Source organism: Bos grunniens, chromosome 19 (assembly GCF_055505025.1).
Source record: "Bos grunniens cultivar Pamir isolate PY7600 chromosome 19, Bosgru_T2T1.0, whole genome shotgun sequence".
In the NCBI taxonomy this organism is placed as follows: domain Eukaryota; kingdom Metazoa; phylum Chordata; class Mammalia; order Artiodactyla; family Bovidae; genus Bos; species Bos grunniens.
The window spans coordinates 34,759,813-34,785,234 of record NC_141183.1 but is presented as its reverse complement, the minus strand read 5'-3'; the positions used below and the strand labels follow the sequence as shown (position 1 = coordinate 34,785,234).

At 53.1% G+C, this 25,422-nt stretch overlaps 1 protein-coding gene across 5 annotated transcripts in view; it reads left to right on the top strand.

The window, feature by feature from the left end:
• The window catches only part of NTN1 (netrin 1), a 202,091-nt gene that overhangs the window by 167,514 nt on the left and 9,155 nt on the right, over window positions 1-25,422 (top strand). For all 5 annotated transcript variants that reach the window (XM_086358893.1, XM_086358892.1, XM_086358894.1 and 2 more), the window contains exon 6: window positions 19,595-19,669. In XM_086358893.1, coding sequence (XP_086215019.1) covers window positions 19,595-19,669 — 75 coding nt within the window. The remainder of the gene's footprint in view (window positions 1-19,594; window positions 19,670-25,422) is intronic.

The following is a 25,422-nucleotide window of genomic DNA, read 5'->3' as shown; positions in this document are numbered from 1 at the left end:
CATGTGGACTTGGAAGATTCCTCTTGCTGAAGAGAGATGAGAAATTCTTAAGGGTTTGGGGCAGCAGATTTAGTGGAAGCTGCTTTAAAATTTCCTTCGAGCCAGGACAGGTTAGATTTTCACTCACTGCCATCTTATCCCCCTCCCCCAACAGGGGGACATGGCCCTAGCTTCCTGGCCAAGCCTTCCTTCTGTCCCATGAGGTCACCTCCTTCAGTCCCAGCGTTGAGAAGTCATAGTTTAGCATCTGAAACCTCCCTGCAGGCGAGGACATCTTCACCAGACAGAGTGCTGAGAAAGTGGCCATCCTTTTAGGGCTGATAATCCAGGATTGTCCTGGCTCTGCACTTCATTCCTGTCCTTCCTCCTCTTTGGTGGTGAATGTACTGCTGTGGACGGGGATAAGGCACAGCACCAGCTGCTCTTTCGGGCTGTCAGGGGCCCCACGACAGGGGTTCTTGTGCTGGCGATTTATTGAGGTGATGTTCTCAGGAGAAACCAGTAACAGAGTGAGGGGAGCGGGACAGGGTGGAGGAAGAAGCTAGGAAAACGTGCAGGTTCAGAAGACTGGCCTCAGCCTGTCTCCATGGGTGCTCTGGACAGTGAGTCACCCCAGAGAACCCAAAGAAGTTGTCCTGCATACAAGCAAAAGGGCTGGGTAGTTATGTTGTTCAGTCACTAAGTCATGTCTGATTCTCTGCAGCCCCATGGACTGCAGCATGCCAGGCTTCTCTGTCCTTCACCATCTCCCAGAGTTTGCTCAAATTCATGTCCATTGAATTGGCGATGCTGTCTAACCATCTTATCCTCTGCCGCCCACTTCTCCTTTTGCCTTCAATCTTTCCCAGCATCAGTGCCTTTTCCAATGAGTCAGCTCTTTGCATCAGGTGGCCAAAGTATTGGAGCTTCAGCTTCAGTCCTTCCAATGAATACTGAGGGTTGATTTCCTTTAGGATTGACTAGTTTGTTATACCTACCCACAATGCTGGCTGTTGGTTGTAGACTTCTTCCTGGGATGGGGCATATGGATATTTCCAAGCAGAGCAGTTTCCATCAGCCAAGGGCAAACCTTCAGAGAAAGTGCAAGTGTGAGCTTGTGGCCACCAGCTCCTGCAGCAGCTGGAGGTGGGTGCACTGGCCCAGGAAAAGGGATCTTATCAGTGGATTTCTGTTTTGTTAACTCTCCAACAGCTCTACTGTGGAAAGGCCTGGTGGTTATTCTCTGGGGCCTGTGCCCTCCCTCTTGACCCCTGACCAGTCACTCAGTACACACAGTCTTGCAATCTCCCTCAAATCTCTCCCCTCTGCCACACACACACTGCTGCTACCATCCTGATTCAGGATTCTGTTTACTTCCCACCAACGGTGTGTTGGTCAGAGTGGGCTCTGTGCTGTAACAAGTGTCCCCAACAGTCCATCACAGGTGTTCCTGGCTGGGCGGCTCCCTTCTAAGCAGTGAATCCGAGGTCCAGGCTTCTTCTGTCATGTGGCTCTGCCATCCCCTGAAGCCTCAGGGTCATTGATTTGGAAAAGAGAGTACTATGGGATCACTTTCCAGGCCAGGCCCGAAAACATCTGCATCACTTCCATCTGAGTCCCAGAGCTGGACTCAGTTACAGGACCACACCTAACTGCAAGGGATGCTGGGTAATGTAGTCTCTAAGCCCAGGAGGCAACTAAAAAGGTGTTTGGAAACTATATACAGTCTTCCCTGTAGACTTTTTTGTTCACTCTGCTGACTTTGGGGCGTCTGTGGCCACCTATCTTCAGGGTGCCACTGTTACTGGCATGAGAAAGCAATGGTGAGCTTTGAGGGCCTTTTCTCTGTGTAGGAAGCAGGTTAGCCCAGTCTGGGCCAAGGGGTGGACATCCAGCCTGCCCAGCTGCCCAGATTGGGGTGTAGCCCACCCAGGGAACTCAGCAGAGGTGTGACCGCATTGGCACTGGCCTAACTAGCTGGGCTCAACAGCCGGCCAGCCAACCAGTGCGGTGAATACTGCAGGGCCACCAGCTTTGCTCTCTTTCCTGACCTTCCCAGGGAGCCTGGCTTCGCCTCCCTCCCCTGTGCCACTGAATCGCCCTTTAGCGCCTATGGACGGCAGCTCCAGGCTGTGTCCATCGCTGGCTCTCACTGGAGAAGCGTGTCCACGGCCAACTGGATCCCCGTTGGGACAGCTTTGTTTCCCCGGCTGAACACAAAATCCCCTGTTCACTCGCAGAGCCGACAAGGAGACCCCGTGGGGCTGGCCCTGTGGGAGCAGACAGCAGTGAATGCAGGGCCCCGATGGCTTCAGCTTGTTAAAGGCCAATACACAGGCTGGCCCTGCCCTCTGCGCGGCAGACAGAAAGGAGGGCGCGGAGCTGTTACAGGGGATTAGCGGCCACAGACGGACGGAGGCAGGTGCAGCCTTTTCTGCAGTTCGGAAGGGTTTATGAAATACTGATCCCGCGCTCTATAAATCCTTCCCTTGGCCTCATCTGGGCAATAGCCTGAAAAATGGGGATTTCTTGTCCAGCCAGGCTTGGGAGTGGTTTTGAGTGTCCCACCGCCAACTCTCAGCACTCCTTGGGAATGCCAAGCCAAGGATTTGTGCACTTGTCCGTCGATTCATTTTCTTTTCATTCATTTATCAGAAGCACATTTATTGAGGGCCTGTATTAGGAGCTGGGGTTCCAGAGATGATGGAACATGGAGTCTCGAATTCAGGGGACTGTGGTTTATGTGAGAAAGATGCACAGATAGATGACTCTAAGTCAGAATGTTAGAGCAGAACCAAGGATTTACATGGCGGCAGATACCCCCATGGCTGTCTCTGGGCCTCCCAGTGTCAGGCTCTGTTGAGAGCCTGCTGGCTCTGTTCTGCACTCATTCAAAGCCTCAAGTCCCAGGTGGCTCGTCAACCCTCGGTTGGGCTGCTGTTTCCCCATGGCACTGATGGCACATAAGGAGAACCCATGGCAGAGCGAGAAGTTTGGGGTCTTCAAGCAAAACTTTTGGAAAGTCTGTCTCATGTGGCAGAATTTGCATCTTGGAAAAAGACCAGGTTGTGGCTCTGATGTGGCTCTGATGTGGATTTGGCTTCCATGTCTTTCCCTCCTAGAGGTGGGGACCCTGCCGCCGTCTGCCGCAATCAGACTTCCCTCATCCAACAGGCAAGCGCATCGTCAAGCAAGTAGGAATCTCTTACCTGAGCTCTCTGCCGGGCTTCACAGTGCCCACCTCCTGCAGGTGTTGGATCTTTGACAAAAGATGTTGGAACCTGTTCTGTGGCTCAGGGCTTCAGTGCGAGTGTTGTAGTGGGGAGGGGAGGGAAGAGGGTGGTTGGGACCTCAGGGCTTTCGTGAAGCCTGACTTCAGAGGGTGGAGGCATATGAGGTCAGGAGGGTCTCAGTTAGCTTGTCCCAGGACCCAGATAGGTATTTCCTGGCTTGTAATGGGAGCTGGTGCTTGGGGGTGTAGGAACAGAACTAAGGGGTACCTCCGACACATCTGGCCTCACCTGTGGGTGAGAGCTGCTTAGTCTCTTGGCTACCAGAATCGCACTGGATGCTTCTCCCAGCGTGAACTCCCCAGCAATGGGTCAGGACAGCTCTGGGGGGTCTGTGGGGTCCACAGCAATGCTTGGACCTCTGAGACACACCATCCTCTGGTTCCAGTACCCTCTGGTCTGTGGGTGGGAGTTGGGCAGCAGAGGCTCAGAAGGTGCCCTGGACAACAGGGACACAGATGTGGAGCTCTTGACTGGGAATTCCATGTCTGGGGGACTCCTGGGGCAGAAGAGATGGGTAAGAAACAGAAGCCTACTATAGAAGATGACTTTAGCTGTCTTATTAAACCTGGATGTGTCCAGGTGGGGAGGGCAGAGCAGGGGTGAAGTCCACTGGCCTGTTGGTGACCATCACCCTCTAGGCTCTGCAGTGGCTCTTGTGGAGGACAGCCATGCCTCTGCCTGGAATGTGAAGATTCTGGCACCTTCCATGGGAGGCACGGGGTCTGTGCTGGTGACCCGAAGTATAACCAGAATCCTTTCCTTCCCCAAAGCAAATGTGGTCTCTTCATTTTCCACTTGAGAGGGTAGCAGAGTCTGGTCTTGACAAGGGAGGGTTTCAGTATCTGTCATGGTTCTTGCATTTTTGTGGAATGAGCGACCCCCATAAATACGGTTTTCAGATGCCATAATTCGTTGAAATGCCATGTAACTTTTTTAAAAAGCCATTTTGCATGGAAATCTTTCCCAAGTATATTGCCAGCTTTCCTGCCATATTCAGCAATGCACATTGAACATGATTTAATGTCTCAGGATGATACAACCATTGCAAAAAAGGGATTATACTGTAAAGAAGCTTTTTCAGCCGTTGAGGAGTGTTGGCCTCTATTCAAAATGGCCCTTAGGTATTTTACATCTGCTATTCATAGTTTCACAGTTTTCTGTCTCTTTCTTGCTCTCTCCTAGCCAGTCCTTCCTCCTGCCAGTGGGTGAATCTTCAGAAAGTTCTCCCTACCCTTTAAATAGGTAGATCCCAGGGTCCTGTGTTCTGGGAATGGCGGTTGTTGTTCAGTCGCTCAGTTGCATCCAACTCTTTGTGACCCAACTGCATGGAGTGCAGCACACCAGGCTTCCCCGTCCTTCACCATCTCCGGGAGTTTGCTTAAACTCATGTCCATTGAATTGGTGATGCCATCCAACCATCTCGTCTGATAATGACATTTATTATCAGTGTTTGTGAATTAAGGATGGTTAAGCTCTAAATGAAGATCTAGAGGGATTTCCTTTGTGGTAGTAATTTCAGTTCAGTTGCTCAGTTGTGTCCGACTCTTTGTGACCCCGTGGACTGCAGCATGTCAGGCTTCTCTGTCCATCTCCAACTCCTGGAGCTTGCTCAAACTCATGTCCATCAAGTTGGTGATGCCATCTAACCGTCTCATCCTCTGTCATCCCCTAGTGATTTGTAATTTGGCTGCTTCCAAACTCTTCCTTCTGTGTTCTCACCTGTATCCCAAGGAACTGAGAGAAACGGACAGGTGGCCTCCAGGCAGGTAGGGTTTCACAGTCTGGAAGCGTTTCCACACCCAATGTAGATAGAGACAGGATTAGCCTCTTCAGTTCTCACATCAGACAGCTGAGGGACAGAGAGGTTAAGAAAGACCAGCATGATGAGGGTCCAGGAAGTCATGTTCTTGGAGTTTGAAGAAACCGAGAAGCTTGGGAGGGCAGGGTGCTTTCCCCGAAGTCTTGAGGGCTGAACTGTTGGTTAAACAGGTGATGGGTAGGCTTGTGCCGGGCTGTTCCAGCAGGTGGAACGAAGGATGTGGGGCGGGGTAGGGGGGCAGTTACAGAATAGGTGAGGCTCAGGTGATGAACATCCTGCACAACCCTAGGGTCAGAAGTGAGGCCAATGGTGCAAGGGTGAACTGCCTTTTAAGATCCCACTTTCAGCTCCCGTAAGGTGGATTCCGTGGCCTGTCTCCAGTCTATCAGTTGGTGACAAGTGGCAGAATAAACCAGGAATGGCAGGAGTGCTCAGTTGCTCAGTCGTGTCTGACTCTTTGCTACCCCCTGGACTCTAGCCCACCAGGCTTCTCTATCCATGAGGTTCTCCAGGCCAGAATACTGGAGAGGGTTGCCATTTCCTTCTCTAAGGGATCTTCCCAACTCAGGGGTCAAACCTGCGTCTCTTGCATTGGCAGGCAGGTTCTTTACCACTAACGCCACCTGGTAGGAGTGTGACAGCTTTCTCACTGAGCAGCAAGAGCACCTGATTGAGTTCTGGGCCTCTGGGTTCTGAGGTTGATTAGTAATGTCTGCCATGAGCTTGGACATGGAAATTAAGCATGCATGCTGTCTGATTGCTTTTTTTGCTTTCACGCTTGCTCCCAATCACTGTCTTCTTGGGCAGCCGTTGTGTTTATTCTAGAGATAAGTTGCTCCTCATCAAGCCTTTTCAAACTAGGACTCCAGAGTGTCCTGCCTGCTTTCTCTGCCAAGGCTTTCATTCGCTTCTAAGGGCCAGAAGCTCATCTCCTATTTTGATGGGGAACTACATCAGAAGCAGTTGCAGGAAAAGCAATCTACTCTCTGGGTGCAGCAGCTTCTTGACTTGGTCTGCCTGCTCCTGCCTTCCTCTGGCAACCTGTGATCACAGCCCCAGGTTGTGTTTCCTAAGGGCATGGCTGGTGGGAGGAAGGACTGGGCATGGTGATGGATGCTGGCTCTATGGGAAGGGCTGTGATGGGATGTCTGAGGGTGGGGGGTCTGGGCAGAGGGATTCTGCCTGAGGACAGGAAGCCGAGAGCGTGGTCCCTTGAGGAGGGGCGTCCCCTGCATCAGAGGTAGGGGAGGTTAAGGGTCAGTGCTCAGTCATCAGGTTGCCCAAGGCTTTGCGGACAAAGACCCCTCTGGGTGGCCCTGACCTGGAGTGAGGGGCAGTTGGTGACAGGGAAAGTGTCCCCAGTGGACATGACCTGGGATGCAGAACACTGTGGGCCTGTGTTCTCGTGTGTAGTGGAAATGGTGGTCCTAATACCACCTGCCTGGCTTCTTACCGGTCATTGTACAGCTCAAATGGGGTCATGGGTGGAAAGTGCTCTGGCGGGTACTGTCCAGGTATAGCACCCACTCAGCTGTTCAGCTGAGCTCCTGTGGGGCTTGAGTATCGGACACAGCCGCCCTCTGAGGCTGAGGTGGGGTCTGCAGGCAGGAGAGAGGGGACCCCAGGCCTGCGGGGCTGGTGGTAGCACAGGACTGGGGACCACCTCTGGGATAGGACGAAGCCCCTCGGTGTACTTCGCCCCAGCTGGGAAGGACTGGGGATGGGCAGCTGAGGGCTGAGAGAAAATTCTCGATGTCCAGGCACTGGTTGAGCTTGCCGAGGTCTCCCGCCTCCAGTCGGGAGGGCTTTTGCAGTCCCCCAGGCTCTGGGCAAGAGGCTTTAATCTAATTACATGCTTTATTTGAGCCAATTTGTTTTCCAATCCATCTTGTTCAGCAAGAAGAAAGAGCGTGCTGGGGACTCCTGGCACCCTCTTGTTCCAAGTGGGGAAGAGGGGCTGCTCCCCGCCTCATGAGGCTGATGCAGCCCCCTGACCTCGTCCAGCCTGGTCACCCCACCCCCAAACCAGACTGCAGGCCACCCTGCCCGGCAGGGATGGGACTGGGGTAGGTTGACCCTTTTCACAGGCTGGGCTGCAGAAGGGGAAAAACCTGGCGTGCTGGTCTCCCCTCCTGAAGGCCCAGCCCAGCCTGTCTGTTCCATCAGCGCTTCCTGCCTCTGCCTTTGGGGGTCCCAGTGCTCCAGGCAAGACAGGCTTCCAAGGCAGCGGCCTGGTAGGGGGCTGCACCTTCCCACGAGGAAAGCCCCACCCAGCTCTGACCCTCCCTGGCCCCTCCTACCAGGGTTGCCCTCCTAATTCCAGGCCTGGGATGTTCAATCTGCAAATATATTTTCATCATAAGGCAGCAGGTTTTGAATCTCTGTTATTAAAGTCCAAACAAAACACTGAAGCCCTTCCAAAGTCCCTGGAGAGGGAAGGCTTGCCGTCTCCCGCTGTCCTGCCCAGGAGAGGAGCTGCTCTCGCCAAGCTGCGGCTTTTTGTGTTTCACAGCATTTTCCAGAATTGTCTTTTTCCGCCCTTCAGAATCCTGCTTCAGGATTTGCTCTCCTGCTGTTTACACAGACTCTATCCTGGGGCGGCTTCTTCCCCGGCAGGCCTGGGGTCTTCACCCTTGGACTGCGGCCGTGTGGGGATTGCTGGGGCCGAGGGTCACTTTGCCACATGGTGGGGGCGGCTGAGTCCCCCGCTTATTCAACAAATATTTATTGAGAGCTTGTAAGTATCCCAGGCCCTGGGGAGAGCAGTGGAAGGGGCAGTGGCCCCTGCCTTCAGGGAGGGAGGCAGACAAAAAGCAAACCATGTTGAAAAAGTGTGAGACCGCACTGTGACACGTCCTGGGGGTGGGAGACCAGACTGTCTCAAGATGGGTTTGTTTTTGGGGGCAGCCAAACATCAGTCAGTAAATGTGATACATAGAGTGAGAAATTAAAAAAAAAATTTTTTTTAATAGGGTATGCCAAGAATACCAGATTGGTTTTCTTGTCATGGCTCCTGAATTATAGCAAAAATAATAACAGGTAACATTTTTAAGAGTTTGTTAGGCTTCATCTTGTTAGCACCTCAAAGGATTACATGCTCTTACCCTATTTAATAAATAAGGTATATGGGGAAAGAATCCAAAAAAGAGTGGTATATGTATAGCTGATTCACTTTGCTATATGCCTGAAACTAACACAACATTGTAAATCAACTATACTCTAACAACAACAACAAAAATAAGTCTGGATAATAAAAAATAAAATAAATGAGGACTCTGAGGTTCAGAGATGTGCAGTCACAAGCCCAAGGACACACAGCTTAAGAGTCAAGAAGCCAGTGTTCGGAGTTCCTCCATAGCCTACCTGCTGACTGCTGCTCCATCCCATGGCCTTGATCCCCATCGGTTTTCCCATCTGTATTTTGAGATAGGGCTTCCCAGGTGGTTCAGTGGTAAAGAACCTGCCTACCAGTGCAGGAGTCTCTGGACCTGTGGGTTCAGTCCCTGGGTTGGGAAGATCCCCTGGAGGAGGAAACGGCAACCCACTCCAGTACCCACACACCCACACACACCCACACACCCACACACACCTCCCCACACACACACACCCACACACACCCACACACACACCCACACACCCACACCCACACACACCCCCACCCCTATCGGTCGGTGCACCAGGTTGTATCCTGGGGTCCCAGGCAGAGGCATCCTGTCCTACGGACACTCTACCTCCCAAGGAGAATGGGCAAAGCCCTCATATCCAGAGCTCAGGGTGCTGTTTCCGGTATCAGCTGCGCCTCCTGGCAGAGGCATCAGGACCTACCCCCCCGATTTCTGGAGTCACTCAAGCCCTCGCCAGCCCAAATCATACCCTCTTTGTTGTCGAAGAGCTTAGCAGATTTAAAAGATGCCTGAATGCCCAGGCTTTCTCATGGGTGTCCCCAGAATAATCGAGAAGGATGCTTGTCTTTTGTTTGGGGAGCCTGATTTGGAAGTTTGTCTGAGCAGTCTTGGTATCTCACAGGGACAACTGGATTCAGCTTTTAAAAAAATTTTTTTTAATTGAAGGAAAGTTGCTTTACAGTGCGTTCACCTTGTTTTGCACTGTTTGCGGACACGGGCTTAGCGGGTACCCAGAATTTACGTTCCAGTGAGTTCCACGGGAGTTCAGTGGTGACCTCCCCGCACCAGGTGCTGGGAAACAAGGTTCCAGTTCCCTGCTGGGTGAGGAGGCAGACAGATAATTCTAGACCACGTCCTGAGTGCTGAGAGCATAGAGGGCGGCCTGCTGTGCTTGAGGGCCCAAGAGGAAGGCTGGAACCCTCTGGTGGCTTTGCATTATATTTACACAGAATCCAAACCTTATCCAGCCCTGCCCTGACCGTCCAGCCGGTGTGACTTTTCTTCTCTGCTCCTCCCCTCGCTCACTCTCTGTGAAACTTCCTGGCTTTCATTCGGACCTGGACTCTGCCAGGGTCGATCCTACCTCAGGGTCTTTGCACAAACTGTCCTTCCTGCTGGAAACCGTCTTCCCCAGGCCTTGTTGTCCTGGCCTCCCTCGCACTGTCTGGGTCTCAGTGCCATGTTACCTTCTCAGGGAGGTTTCCCTGACCCTCTGTCCCAGCCACCACTCACTTCTTGTGAGGGAAAGAGAGGACAGACACACGGTCTCACCCACCCCACCCCCACCCAGCAGTAGAAGCCCTGTAGCACTTCAAGTGCAGAGGGCAAGGATTCAGTCCCTGGTCAGAGAGCTAAGATCCCATATGCCAAGTGGTGTGGCCAAAAATATGTTTTTTAATTTAAAAAGTTAAGGACTTCCCTGGTGTTCCATTGGTTAAGGGTCCACTTGCCAATGCCAGGGAACACAGGTATGATCCCTGATCTGGGAAGATTACACATGCTGGGGGGTAACTAAGCCCATGTACCACAACTCCTGAAGTCTGCACACCCCAGAGCCCACGCTCTGAAACAAGAGAAGTTACTGCAATGAGAAGCCTGAATGCCGTGACTAGAGAGTGGCCCCTGCTCGCTGCAACTAGAGGAATTCTGCGTCCAGCAGCGAAGACCCAGCACAGCCAAAAATAAATAAAAAGCATTTTAAAAAAGAAATAGAAATATCACCTTGCTGAATAGGAATGTAATGTCATTATGGGATTCCTCCCATTCAGTCCCCATCCTCACTGAAGAAGAGACTCACCTCAGAATGTTGTTTAGTGTTTTTCTTCTAATACCAAAATGGTATATTCATTATCGTAAAGTTAAACATACAGATAAGACGAAGCAGGAGTATACAGAAACCAGCCGCAGTCCCTCCTCCCTGCATTTTGGTGCACAGTGTATTCTTCTAGAATAGAATTCAAACCCCTTCCATGGTTGACAAGGGACGCCCATGAACCATGCAGTCTCATCTCAGGCTGCCCACCCCCCACCCCCAGCTCCAGGCCTGTCTTCTGTTGGTTCTTCAGTCCTGCGCCGCCCTTTCCTGGCCTGGCTGCTTCACAGAGCTCCTCCCTCGTCCTCCTAGATGTAACTTCTCCTCACAGCGGCTTCACATCCAACGTGGTCTCCACCTGGACCCCTAACTCCATCCTCTGCTAAGGCACGCATGCTGGGTATTGTCCTCATTTTGTGAGTGTGGCTACACTCACGTCACTGACATGTTCTCCCGCTATAAGGCCACCCTGACCATTCCATGAGCCACGCCTAGCGCCTCCCAGAGCCGGCCATGTGGAAGTCTCTTAGCCAAACTTTGAAGTGTATGAAGCAATGATACATTCTTAGAAATGGGGCTGCTGCAATCAAGGGTGTATGCTCTCCAGGATTTTGACTTTCTATGGCAGCTACACTCGGGGAAGTTGGTACTGATTTGCACCGCAGCCACATTATCTCAGTCTGTGTGTTTGCTTTGACACCTCCCTAGGCAAAGGCCTTACATTTCTGTTGATTAAAGATGTGTTTCTTTGATTATTTGAGGATGAGCATTATTAACATCTCCTTGTCTACTTTCTCCCCTCTTTTGTGAATTGCCTGTTTCTCTCCTTGGAGTGTGAGGGTGCTTGTCTTTTCTTATTGATTCAGAAGAGTTCTTTATATATTAAAGACACCCACGCTTTGGTCTCTGTGTTGCAAATACTTTTGGTTTTCTCCCCAAAGCTTTACAAGGCACCTCATGCCAGTCCATTACTTGGGACTGCCTCATTTGGGATGATGACCTTGGCCTTTCTGCCCCAGAGTTCAATGGATGTCATGCTGTGGAGACAGGCAGGGCTGGGAGGTGATAGAGGGGGCATACGAGACCAGTATAGGCCAGGAGAGACCTGTGGGTGCTTGGGAGCTCCCTGTGGACTCCAGCTGTCTGCCGATCAAAGTGCTTGTGGTGGGGGTGCTCAGAAGGTGGTCTCCCCAGGGGGAGTGAGTCAGCCATCTGCAGCCTAGGACCCAGAGGGTGAAGGCTGGCTTGGAGGGGAGTGCTTCCTCCAGCCTTGACACAGTCATTATGAAACCTACAGATACTCTCTGCGTGTGAAAATGACACACACAGACAGCCGGTCTCTCTGGCCTGCAGAGTTCCAAGTGGCTTTGTGGATCCAGGTCAGGCAGCCAAAACTCTGGGCAGATTGGCCTCACCTGTCTTCTGTCACCTGTTGGTGGGCAGAGTGGCCCCGCCCCCTTGAGCTCTATCCCCAGCAGGGTCAGGGGTGGAGGTGGGGTGGGGGGTTCCAGGAGCCCCTCCCCTGCACCCAGCCAGCAGAATTTAAAACTGCCCTAGCCTCCAGGCCTCTGTCTGGGATAGACCCCAGTGGCTGGATGTCTCTCGCTCTGCTCCCACCACCCAGCTTTCCGAGCCGACAGCCCAGAAGCAGAGGAACCAGGGTGCTGCCAGGAGTGAGAACCTGGCCAGCTCCCCGCCCTGCTCCAGGGGCGGTACCAGCTGCAGCGCCCCTGGCTCCAACAGGGGGACGCCGGGCGCCGCCTGCCATATGCTCAGAGTTGAGCCTCGATCCGGCGAGCAGCTCTGCCCAGCGGGACTTTTGGCACCTGGGGCACAGGAGGCAGGGCTGAGGGTGAGCTACCCAAGGTGGAGGAAGAGGAGGGAGGGGCCCAGCCACTGGGATGGGGCCTGCGTGGGGCGGCAGGGGCTCCCTGCTCCGTTCTTGGCTGCTGGTCGGTCAGGGGAGCAGGTGGGGGGAATAAAGGGAGGGTTGGCTGCTCTCAGGAGGAGCCAGGATGCCAGCCAGCCAGGATGGGCCTGCTGCGAGCCACAGATGGCGGCCCTGGGTCTCTGCACTCTCCCTGGGACAGAGCACGTCCGGGTGAGGAGATGGGCGGTGCCAGCTCTCCTCCCTGGCAGCTCCCCTCTCCTTGGGGAGGAGGGTAGGGTGAAGGGTGACCCTGGTGCAGGGGCCCCTGCAGATCCTCCAGTATTCCCTGCACACCCTTAATTCTAGCCCCGCAGGATCCCCCGGGGGGTGGGGGTGGGACTTCTTGCTCACCCCATCCTCCTGTGCAGAGCAGGGGGCGGGGCCCTGGGCCCAGAGAGAATGGGGGCCTTCAGGGCATAAAATATCAGACCTGATTAATCAGTGAGGCCGACCAATAGTCTGCAGGTTCTGTGTGTCTAAGCTCACGGCAGTGCTTATTTAAGATCAAACCATACGAAACTGCTTTTTTCTTGTAAAGTTGAGGAGTGATCGATTTTTAGGCACTTTTATGTGGTTCATCTTATTAGCGTTCCCTCTTTTTCTGTTTTCTAACCAAAGAGCGTGAAACATCCTTTAAATGTTTGCTTGGAGTCAGCCTCTGAAACCATCTGGATCCAGAGATTTCTTAAGATTCTTTATCTATTCAGATTGGGTATCGCTTCTTTAGTTCACTTTGGTCCCTTATGTTTCCCTAACAAGGAATGCGTTTCATTCAGATGGCCAAGATTTCAGCCCAAAGCTGTATACGATAGCCTTGTAATTTATAAAATCTTCTTTAGGTTGTGGTTATACCCCTTTCTCATTACTTCCTAATGAGTCTATTTTCTCTTTTATTCATTATTAGACATAACAGTGTTTTATCTGTGTGTGTGTGTGTGTGTATTTGTTGGTTTGGGGGCTTTACTAAGATTCAATTCTTGGGTATATTTATAACTTTGAAGCTTTTTCAGCATCCTACTGTATTAATTTCTACTCCTGTTACTAATTATTTCCTCATGCCCTCTTTGGGTTTTATTTTCCTTATTTTCTAACTTCTAGAATGAAAAGCACTTCATTTATTTTCGTTCTTTTTTGTTTAATATATTTATTACATTGTGGTCAGGAAATGTGGCCTATGCAGTTTCAGCTCCTTGGAATTAATTTAGCATTCTTTTACTAGTTATGTATTTCTGTCTGTTCTTTTTTGTATTTCTCAAGTTTTTGCATATTTCAATAAGACGTAATAAAAACCAAAATCTATTATGTTTGAACTTCTTTGTCACCTAGTGACAAACTTTTACAACTTCTTTAAAAGTTGTAAGCTTTTAAAGAATTGCTTTAGTTTTGTTCAAGTCTCTCGTCAACAATCATTTAATGTTTCAAAATTAGCTTTTCAGTAGAGGTGTTGCGTTTAAACACCTGTAAATCTGTAACTCTGTTGACAGTCATTGTTTCGCTTTCACATAGTGGCTCTTCTGTGATCTGAATTTACCACAGTTGCCTTTTATATTTTCCAGTTTGCGTGTTCTCCTGTCTTACTACTTATACCCATTTCTTCTCTTCTCTAGTGTTTTGTGGTTATTTTGGGGTTTTCAAAAGCACTGCTTGATCGAATAGCTCTTATTTATCAGGGTCAAGCATGCAATAACATCTTTGGTGTTCTACTTACCGCAGACAAAGAGTTGTATTACCCACCTCATTCTTAGTTTTTGTTAATATGATCTAAAGTGCAGACTAGATTTTATAGTTATTTATACATACCTATTCATTGTCTGATGCTCCCTTTCAAACATTTTAAAATTATTCTAAACTTTGCCTTCGCTTTTAGAACCGTATTAGAACCCTCTCTATTTGCTGGTTTCTGTGCATATCACCAGTGTGTTTATTCTGTGACTTTCCCCTCTTAAATTCTTATTTTTGATCCATTTCATAGTTGGTTGAAAAACACTACCAGATATTCCTCTCAGAAAGGATACATGGTTGGAATATTGCATACTAGAGAATGTCTTTGGTTTATTATGGCCTGCACACATAGAGGACAGTATAGCTAGGTATAAAAGTCTTGGGACTCAAAGTTTTCCCTCCTCTCAACCTATAGACTTTGTTCCATGGTCATCTGGAGCTTCTTCTTGATGTTAAATCTGTATATATACTTTTTTCTTTATCCAGTATTTCGTATGTTTTGCAAAGATGTATGTGGATGTGTTTGTCTCTTTTTTCCCAGAAATTAAGTTCAAGGCAATGACAACACACTCCAGTACTCTTGCCTGGAAAGTCCCATGGACGGAGGAGCCTGGTGGGCTGCAGTCCATGGGGTTGAGAAGAGTCGGACACGACTGAGCGACTTCCCTTCCCTTTCCCTTTCCTTCATATGTAGGTTGGCCTTCAACCTCAGGAGTTCTCATTTTGGTTCACTTTCTTTGGTTCTCATTTCTGTTCTATTTGGTTTCTGCTGCAGTTTTCTCCCAGGCATCTGCCATCTGTCCACTTTCCCTCTTCTGTCCCTATTATTTTCTCTTTCGCAGTTTCCATGTCTTTATTCTGTGTATGAGAATCTCCACAATTCACTCCATGTTTCTGAATCCGTCTCCTACAGTGTTATTTTTCTTGATTGCTTCCAAAGTCAATTCTCATTGTGCTGCTGGGCTTTTGGGTTTGGGTTTTTCTAGCTCTTCTTTCTCTCATGTGTCACCCTTTTTGCATCATCATGTGGCCTTTTCAGCTTGCCCTCCCTTCCCTTGTATCTTTTTTTCTTCCTACTTCATAGAGGCTGTGTTTTTAGAATATCTTAAGTCTGACACACCCATTCAATTACACGTCGCCTATGGCTGTTTTTGAGCTATGGCGACAGTTCGCATAGTTGTGACAGAGACCGTATGGCCCACAAAGCCAAAAATATTTACTGTTTGGCACTTTGCAAAAAAATTTTGCAGATCCCTGGCCTGGCGTGACAGCTGGATTCCCATTCCAGCCCCAAGCTGGATGGCAGGGGAATACCTCCAGCTCCTTCTTCATTTCCTAGTCCCTACTGGCCTTTTCTCTCAGTTTGCTTCTGCTCTGTGGAGGTGGTGATCTTCTGTCTCCACTGCCAGACTTTCTCATTCCCTGCATCAGTGATTTAGATAAAAACACGAGTTCACGTCCCCGCTGCAAACACTGTCCTTCCTGTCTGTCCCTCCTCTTCCTTAAGCTCTCTCTGGACAGGGCACCTCCGTGTCCCACCACCCACTTCCTGCCATTTGTTTTCTGGTTGGTGTCTCCTTGTCATCTTTCCTATTTTCCAGGACTTTTCTGTTCATCAGACAAAGAGCTGTGTCTTGAGGTAAAACCTGGACAGGTTTTCCTTGTTCTACCACCATCTGTCTTTAATTAATAGAGATTGCTCCCAGATTCCAGTGTTGGGTCATCTGTCAGTTTAGTTCTTGGCATTAGTGTGAATTTTCATTTTTTTCATTGTCTTTATAGCTATTTTGGAACAAAACAAGGAGAGGAAACGTGGGTAACTGCCAAGTAGATGCCATTTTGAAGGAGTCAAAGATGCATTTCAAAGCTTCGTCTGGTCCATCTCGAGGCAGTCTCTGTAGCTTTGTGTGTATTTGATAAAAGAAGAAAATGCAGGAACACTTCCCTTATCTGAGGACCTCTTGTCGAGTGACCTCAGTTCTCTGGCACACACCCAGAGAGTCTGCACGCAGCCAGAGAGCTGCTACGATGTCAGTGCTCTGAAGGTTATTCACCATACCCAGAGGACAGCAGTTCCTTCTCTCATTCCAGGCCTATTGACCCATGCTTTGCATACAGTTCTAACAAGCCTAGTCTTTCTGTTTTCCTAGCTCACAACCAAATCAGAATCAGCAAATCGGTAGGGAGTAGGGGACATGTGGGGGGCTTCCCTGGTGACTCAGTGGCAAAGAACTCACCTGCCAATGCAGGAGACGTGGGTTCGATCCCTAGGTTGGAAAGATCCCATGGAGAAGGAGATGTCAACCCACGCCAGTATTCTTGCCTGGAAAATCCCATGGACAGAGGAGCCTGGCAGGCTGCAGTCCATGGGGTCACAAAAGGATAAGACACGACTTAGCAACTAAACAACAGTAACAAGGGCACATTTGACAACGACAAGCACACTGACCTGATGAGAATTTCTGGCTGACAGAAAGGAAAGACATAAGACCCACAAAAAGTAAACAACAACAAACCAGATACAGCTATAAATCTGCACATGTTGAGGCTGGCACCATTTCCTATAAGGGCAAAGCTGTTTGATGTCCTCTGACTCTAGTTTGAGTCAACAGCCACTCCTCTGAGCTTTTCCTCTGCCAACCTGGGTCCTCCTTACAAATCTTGGGTGCAGAGACCCTGGCCCACCTCCCACGGCTGCAGACAGTTCAGACTGTGGTTCTAACCCTGGCTGCCCATTGGTCTTACCTGGGAAACTTTAAAAATCTGGACACACAGGCTATCCTTTAAGCCAGTGAAATCAGAATGTCTTGGGGGGAACCCAAGCACCAGTGTTTTCCTAAAGCTTCTGGGCTATTCCACTGTGTAGCCAGGTAGGGAACCAGGCCGTTAGAAGCACAGGCAGGGCTGAGAGCAGTGCCTCATGCCTGGTTAGTGCCCTGTGGGTGGCTGTGGTTATTGGGGGACAGACTTTTAATGTTCATGAGGGTGGCTGTGATTGGTCTCACGGGGCCCAGAGCTGGATCTAATCAGGCAGTGATGGATGCCATGCACTTCGAGGACAGTCTCTGGCCCAGGTGGATACTTGGCTTTGAAGAGAAGAGCTGTAGATGCTGCAAGGAGGGAGGGAAGGGAGCAGGGGAAGCTGGAGGTGCAGGGCCAGGTCGTCCCAGGGGCCACCTGCCCTCCTGCCTGCAGTGCAGGGCGCACTTGGAATCAGTACTGTGGCGCCTTGCTGAACTCAACTGTCCTATGTGTAGATTGAGAGTCGTGGTCCCTCTCTTGAGGGACTGCCCAGAGGCTCAGGGGAGCTGGTGTGCTGTCAGGGGCTGCCTCCAGGGCCATGATGGGAGGTGGCGGTCGAGGGGGTGCTGAGATTCCCCCCTATAGAGGAGGCATGGCAGGTGATTGACCAGCATGCAGGTACTGATGACACGGGCCAAAAAAATAATAATAATGAAAAAGCGATGAGTGGGTTCAAGGCCATCCATGCAGTGACGTCATCAGCACTGCTGGCAGTTCAGTTCTTTCCCGAGTGGAGCAAGCAGGCGGGGATTCCAGCCAGCTTGCTAGAAACGCAAGCTACTTGTGCATGGCCGGGGTTTAGCCCCAGCAGTGGCTTTGCTGTGAGCGTCACCTGCCCGAGTTGGCAGAGTCATGGCGGAGAGTGGCTCTTTCCAGCGGTGAGGTGGTGTCACGGTGTGGGGGAGGGGGTGCCAGTGGCACTGACTGTGGGTTTGGGTCACTGTCACCCTGTGTCTCAACATCCCCGGTGGGCTCCCGGCCTCTCTCTCAGGATGCTCCACACCCCACCTTCTGAGAGGTCCTGACTCCAGTAGCCATCCAGGTGGCAGGAGGAGCTGGCACTGTGGACTCTGGTGCCCCTGGGCAGGGCATGCTGATGGACAGGGGGTGGTCCAAGGACTCGCACCCTAGGGAGCAGGAAGAGGGGCTGTTTTTCTCATTTCCTGAGACTGGTTCCTAATAGGGTGCCCTAACGGCAGCAGGGAGCTGCCAGGCCCATGGCTCCCAGGGCAACAGGATAGAGCTCTTTCAACTTTAATTAGGACCCTGAAGGAGGCAGTCATCTCCCATGGGACCAAAGGCTGACTCTGGGGTGCTCTCTGAATATTCCTACAGATCTAAGTGATGGTTTGGGGGGCAGGGGGCCCAGGAGGCCTGGCCTTGTTGTCCTGTGCTCCCTCACAAATCGCTCCTCACTCCACCCTGGCCTGGGTTTTCCCCTTTAGAGTATGAGGGGCTGGCACCCACTTCTAGAGCAGCCATGTGTGTTTCCCCTTCACCTTTTGAGTCCCCTCGCCAGGACACACACCCAGCCCAATTCCAGTGGGTACAGTGACCTTCCACCTCAGACCCAAGTTCAAGGCCCAGCCTTGACTTGCTAGCTGTCTGGGATGCACTGGCAGGTGGTTTTCGATACCTAATCTGTAGAATGGGAATAACCCCCACAGCTCAAAGAAGGGTTGTGAGAATCTAGTGAGAGCCGGCATGTTGAGTGGTTGTACAGGGGGTGCTGGAGTGATGTAGTGAGACTCCATGGTGGGCTGGCCATCATGCCAACAGCTGATTTGTGAACACAGATCAGGCAAGGAACTGTATCACCTTATCTGGTAAAGAATTTGCCTGCAGTGCAGGAGACCCCAGTTCGATTCCTGGGTCGGGAAAATCCCCTAGAGAAGGGATCGGCTACCCACTCCAGTATTTTTGATCTTCCCTGGTGGCTCAGCTGGTGAAGAATTCGCCTGCAACGCGAGAGAGACCTGGGTTCGATCCCTGGGTTGGGAAGATCCCCTGGAGAAGGGAACGGCTACCCACTCCAGTATTCTGGCCTGGAGAACTCCATGGAGTATACAGTCCATGGAGTCGCAGAGTTGGACACAACTGAGTGACTTTCAACTGAAGAGCTGGCGGGGAGAGGGCCTGGTGGGGCCGGTGTTGGAGGTCTGCCTCTGCTGGGCCGACACAGGCCACCCCCAGGGGAAGCAGGCCCCTGGGCGCCCCCCCAACATCCTGCCCAGCTGACGCTGGGACGCCCCTGAAGTGATACCCTGCAGACGCAGGCCCAGCAGCCCTGGCCCTCAGCAGTGGTGGGGCTCATTAGAACTGAACTCTTCTTCGTGGGGCATTTTATTTGCACACTCCAGTAGCGTGGACACCAAAGGGGTTTTCTCCTGCTTCATGGGCTGCTAATTTTCTCCGTGACCTCTATTGTTGGGGCCTGACCCCAGCCAGAGGCTGCTCACCATGGAAGCTAGCGCCTGACACAGACCCAGGGCGCGGGGCGACAATGAGGCCTCTATTGGCTTTAATCAGGCTCCGGGTGCATCTTAAGAACGGGGGAATTTGTGTGGTGCTCCGAAGCCCTGGGTGGCACAATGCAGGAGCCCGCAGAGTCCCTGTGTGGAGGCCAGGAGGGCCAGTGGGGGTGGGTCAGGCGGGGACCTCTTTGTCCCAGCACTACTCGAGAGGGCCAGACCTGCCCTGAATGGCCCTCCGGGCTGCCCGGCCTGTGGGTATCACCAGCCTCTGGGTGTTTAGGGAGGTGGCCGCCCACCCCGCCCGCCAGCCTATTCTTCGCCTAATTAAGTTTTGTCTGTGCTCTCCTGTCCCCTGCAGACTGTGATTCCTACTGCAAGGCCTCCAAAGGGAAGCTGAAGATTAACATGAAAAAATACTGCAAGAAGGACTATGGTGAGTGAGAGCCCCCTTGTTGGGGGAGGGGGAGGGCACCATGTGACCAGTGGGGTGCAGGGGGCCCCGCGTGGGTGTTAGTCCCAGAGTCCCTGTGACTGGCCAGGAGCTGAGGGGGATGGATCTTGTGCCTGGGAATTTCCCAGCTCTTCCTCCTTGGGGTGGGGGAGCGGTAGCCACAGGTATGGGGACTGCGTTCTCCCCTGGCCCTGCATCCTGGCCACTGGGGGGTCCTGGGCTTCACTCTGCCTCTGAGGGGCTGTGTGGCTGCAAATCAGTCGCTTTACCTCTCTGGTCTTCTGTGCCCTCATCCGTACTCATGGGCATTCAGCCTGAGGCTCTGTAGCTCAAAGAGAAGTCCTTCAGGTATTGGAGAAAGGAAGAGAGCTCTGTGGTGTATTTAAAATGCCGATTTGAGGGTTGACTCCACAAAACAGACCTCCAGGGATGGGTGGAGAATCTGCATTTTAAACTGCTCGCTGGTAATTCTGATGCACCAGAAGTTTGACCAGAGCCTCAGGGATCACTGAGGGCCTTTTCCGTTGGGAGCTGGGGCCTGCACAGACTCTCTGCACTGCAGGCCTCAGGCTCCCTTCCAGGGAAGAGTATCCCACCTGCCAGTCTCTCGTGCAGCATCTATCCCAGCGCCCTGGAGGCCCTGCACCTCTCCTTTGTCAGGCTCTCCTCTGCCGCCTTCCATCAGCTCTGCCCCGTGGGAGGGGGGCACCGGCTCTGTGGTTTCTGGTCCCTGAGCTGGCTGGCGGCCTGGGCTGGCCAGACCTCACGGGACTCAGGGTCAAGGCTGACTTCAGGGTGGGTGGGGGCCTGCGGGAGAAGAGGAGCCCCTCACAGCCCCTGGGCAGGTGTCTGCAGATAGCTCAGAGGCAAACAGAAATCCCAAGCAGGTGGTCCAGCTGTCTGCTGGTGGAGCTGGGGAGGCCCAGGGTATGGAGGTCAAGGTGTTCGACACTCAGGCAGGAGGTAGCTGCAGCCTGGGCACCCATCCAGGGGCCTGGTCTTTCCACTCTGGGGCTCTCCTCCTGACCCGGTGGGCCTGGCTATTTCGGGCTGAGGCTGGGCCCCCTCTTCCTGGACCCGAAAGTCGACTCTGCCCATCTCCCCGCGTACCTCCCCGCTCCAGCTGGGTGTTCCTGGTCTTGCTGCTCTGTTCCTCAGCAGTCCTGCCCCTTTTAGCATCACCCGGCCGCCTCCAGGGAAAGGCCAGCGACCTGTGTTTTCTGCCCATCTTTCCTAGTCTGCCCTGATCGGGTGCCTCCTGAGGGACCTGGGGCAAGTCCGGTTGCGTGTCTGAGTTGCGGTTTCCTTGTCTGGCATGTGGGGGTGATGCCCGACTGTGTCATATGGAAGCACTCAGCATGGGGCCAGGTGCCTGGTGGGCTCCTGGTAAAGATGGCTGGTCCCCTGGCAGCTGGGTGACAGGGCAGGAAGAAGTGGGCTGGGGAGGGAACAGTGACCCGGTGCTGAGGCCTCACTGTCCACAACCTGCATGGTGTCCCTCCCAGACCCCGGGGGTTCTGGCAACCTGGCCTGGACGCCAGGCCTTTGGGGTCTCATCGGGGCAGCTGTTTGAACCAAATGCAAGGTGTCCTTCTTTAATAAGGACAATGGTCAGGACCTTTTAGCAAAGGGAAGAGAAAGGCCCAAAGGAACCCAAAGGAATGTTGAGAACTTCTAAAACTTCTTCATTTTATTGTGCACACACATGTGTCTGTGTGTGCATATACAGGCATACGTGTACACACAGGTACGTGCGCACACACCCCACACGGAAGCCCAGTACGCGATCGTACTGGAGCAGCTGGTAGGTTTTGTGCATCTGTTCTGAAGCAGCCAGGCCCTGGGTCCATAGCGAATTCTTGAAAAGAAGCCCCTTTAAAGTGCTTGTATCCCAAGGCAACTTTCACAGGAAAAACCAACCGTGATTTTGGTAACAAACTTTGGGGTGATTTAAGGATAAAGGAAGTGCTGTCTCTGACCCAGGGTGACAGTAGCCAAAGAGGCCCCGGTGGTTTGGGGTGAGGCTTGGGTGACCCTGTGCTCCCAACCCCGAGCTATCAGAGTCTGCTGGGGATGGCAAGGTGGGATGTGGGCAAGAAGGCCCAAGGTCCTGTGGTGTCCCAGGCTTAGGGCTGGGGGCCAAGTGGGGATGCCCAGGGTCAGAGAGCCAGGGTCACAGAGGAGACCCCCGGCCTGTCACTCTGCCACCCCTTATCTCCCTCCCCCACAGAGACCAGGAGGAAGGAGCAGCTTGGCCACCTGGGGGAAGGGTGGGTTTAATTTCAGTGTGGAGCATCCTCTGAGCAGACAGACGCTGGGGAGACTTTCTGTGAAGGGTTAACCACCACCCCCATTCTGTTCCTCCAATGAGAAAAGGGAAAATTGGACTTTTTAAAAAAATTACCCAATGGATCCGTTTTCCACCTGGTTCTCTAGGACTTGTTTTGTTCTCTTCTGACTTCTTTTCCTCCATTGAATTCTGCCTTCCCCACCCCTGATACTTCCGGGGGCACTTTGGCTCCCTCTGACTCTCCTGCCCACTCCTCAGCAGCAGGCAGGCCCCTATCTCTGCAGAAGGGGGCCTGGCTCCCTCTTGTTATAGACCCAGGGGGGTCTGCCCTGAGCCCTGCCTTGGCTTTGCGCCACCCCACCCCGCCAATCCTGGGCAACAGGGCTGTGTGTGGGGAGTGGGGACTCAGTCTCTGAGCTCTTCTTGCCTTTTGCTCCCTGACTTGGTCCTCCCTTCCTCGCTGTTGACTTCCTCCTGGATTGTCCAAGGAAAGCTGGTGTCCTAGGTGGGGTCCTGGTCTGGCTGGCTGACTGGCCCAGCAGAGCCCCAGCCTCCCTCCTGCCCCCTCATCACGTTGATCTCCTGGACCCCATCCGTCCCAAAACCAAGAAAGTGAAAGTTGCTCAGTCGTGTCCAGCTCTTTGCAACCCCACGGACTATACAGTCCATGGAATTCTCCAGGCCAGAGTACTGAAGTGGGTAGCCATTCCCTTCTCTAGGGGATCTTCCCAACCCAAGGATCGAACCCAGGTCTTCCTAGACTTCACCTCAGCCACCCCAGCTCCTGGCCCCACACTACTGCCAGCCCACTGCCCAGGTGTCCACATTTCTGCTGCCGGGCAAGATTTGAGGAACCGCAGAGTCAGGAGAGAAGCGGGGTGCCCCCTTAGGGTGCTGACGAGGTCTGGAGCATGGCACCCTCAGCTTTAAGGTCCTCATCCCCATACCCTGGCCTGGAGGCCTGGACTGGCACTGCTCCTCCCATCCCCCAAAGGGTCCCCCGCACTGTCCATAACACTCTTGGGGTTACCTGAGAGTTGGGGAGCAGCCCGCCCGGCTGGATACCCAGGCCTGAGTGTTCAGGCAGGAGGCAGGACAAGGAAGTGTCAAAAGTGGGGGTTGGAGGGGCTTCTGGGGAGGGAGACCCCAGGAGAGGCTTGTGGAGGGAGGAGTGAGTGGCACCACGGGTGGCTGGGCGGGGGCAGCCGGGCCTTGCTCTGAGGCAGGCCAGGTCTCCCTCTGGGCTCTGCACGCCTGGCCCCTGGCCGGGCCCCTGGAGGAGGGGTCCCTTCCACACCCGCAGACCTGGGTCAGGTGAGCAGGAGGAGGGGGCGAGGGGAGTTGGCTGGCCTGGGGTGGGGCGGGGGTGCAGATGGGCCCAGGAGGGTGGGGAGGGGGCTGCATAATCCCCACCCCGTCTCTGACTGACACCCCTGCAGGGAGCCAATTAGGAAACGCATTTCCTCTACTTTCCAGCTTTCCAGCTAGGGCACTTGGATGTTCCAGAAGCTGCTAATTAGAACCTCAGCAGGGTGCGTGGGGTGGAAGTCAGTGAAGGGCAGGCCCCAGGCCCCCTTCCTCCTCTGAGGCCAGCTCAGGAGATTCTTGACATTGTGCAGCCGGAACACCCGGATCTGGGTCTCCACCAACCCACCTGGATCTGGGTCTCTGCTGACCCGGGTGGTGGCCAGTGGGCAGGAGGCCGTGGGGAAGGGGGCTGGAGCAGTGGCTTGGGCTGGTTGGGGTCTGCTGGTCCTGCCCATGTTCCTGGTGAGAGAGGACCCAGCAGGTGAGGGTGGGTGCCACACGAAGCAGGTAGGAATTGGGGTTGGGGAGGCGTGAGGGCCAAGCCCCATGCCTTTCTGGTCTGGAGAGACCCCAGGATCAGAAGGATGGCAGTTCCATTCCCATCTGTAGGTAGGGAAGGGCCACTGCCACAGAACCTGAGGAAGACTCCATGTTCGCTGTGTGACTTTGGACCAGGCTGGGCCTCAGTTTCCTGGTCTGTCCAGTGGAGGTCGATGAAGGGATGCGCTGGCCTTCCAGGTGTGGCAGGAGGGTGGCCCTGTTGCCATCTCCAAGGAGCAGGGAGGGGTTCATGGCGCCGCTGTCATCGCTGGCCCCCCCACCCCGTCCCGGGGCCACCTCAGTCCTCTGTTGCCCTCTAGGGGAATCGGCTCACCTTGCAAACGCTGAGAAGGCACTCGTGGGCAGGCTCAGGGTGGGGCAGTTGTGCACAAAGATGGGGGTTTTTATTATTTTCGAGTGTGGTAGCATTTCCTGTCAACTTCTCAGGAAAACCTAGCCGAGAGGGGCCCTTCTTTTGTGTAGAACGCTCCCAGTGAGTGTGTGTATGTGCGGAGATGTGTGCCTGTATGCACCCACGAGCATTCCCCATGAAGCCCGCATTCACTCAGCGGCTCCCACATGGGCAGAACGTGTCCATCCCTTCTGGAGTCACTGGCTCTGTGGCTCATTTACCTAGAAGCCCGGGTTCCAGAACCTCGGTCTGTGGAGACAGGATGGCCAGATGACACTGTTCCCAGGGCATTTACGGTGGGGGCTGGCGGGAAAGGCCACCTCTTGACAATGACTTCAGGCTAAGACACCCCTTGGCTTCTACCCTCTGATTCACGTGGAAGGGGGACCAGCCTGCCCCTGTCACACCACCCTCCCAATCCAGTCTAGATCATAGACTCCTTGGCCAGGGTCTAGCCTATAGTGGGCGTAAGTGGGGCCTGGCCCATCCTCCAGAGAGGGTGTGGAGGGAGGGCTTCCTGGAGGAGGCAGCCCAGGTAATTGGTGCTCACTGGGCAAAGCAAGGCTCCCAGGCAGAGGGAGCAAAGTGTCTGAGCACAGAGACAGGAGCAGGCTGGGGAGATGGGAGGAGAGGGCACATAGGGGTACAGGGGCGGAGGCCAGGGAGGCTGGTGAGGGTTCACGTCTGTGTGCAGAAGCCACTCGGAGGCCACCAGAGAGCCAGCCCCACTCACACTGGCACACAGAGGGCTGCCACCCACCTCTGCTTCCCTGGGATTCAGAGGTGGGGGGAGAGGACAGACAGCCCATATTCTGAAAGGTGAGATCATCTCACTTTTGCCAGTTCTTGGAAAAATGATTCGTTCCCAGAAATGTCTATTAGTCACCCCCTTTGTTGAAAGACATTTTGGCACCAGCGGATGGAAAAATCAGAATGCTTTTCATGAGATGATTGGTCTCGCGCCTTCCTCCCGCCATCCCTCAAGGATGATTTCTGAGGATAACAGCTCGAAGCGGAAGTCCTGTTGGCATTTGTGGGGAGGAACTGGGTTTGTGAGGCTGTGTGTGTGTGTGCGTGTGTGTGCACACGTGTGCCGTCTTATGGGCCCCTGGCAGAGGAGAGCCCGGGGACCTGAGTGGACCCTTCCTCCCCCAAGTATTGATACCTTGTCTCTCCTGGGGCGGC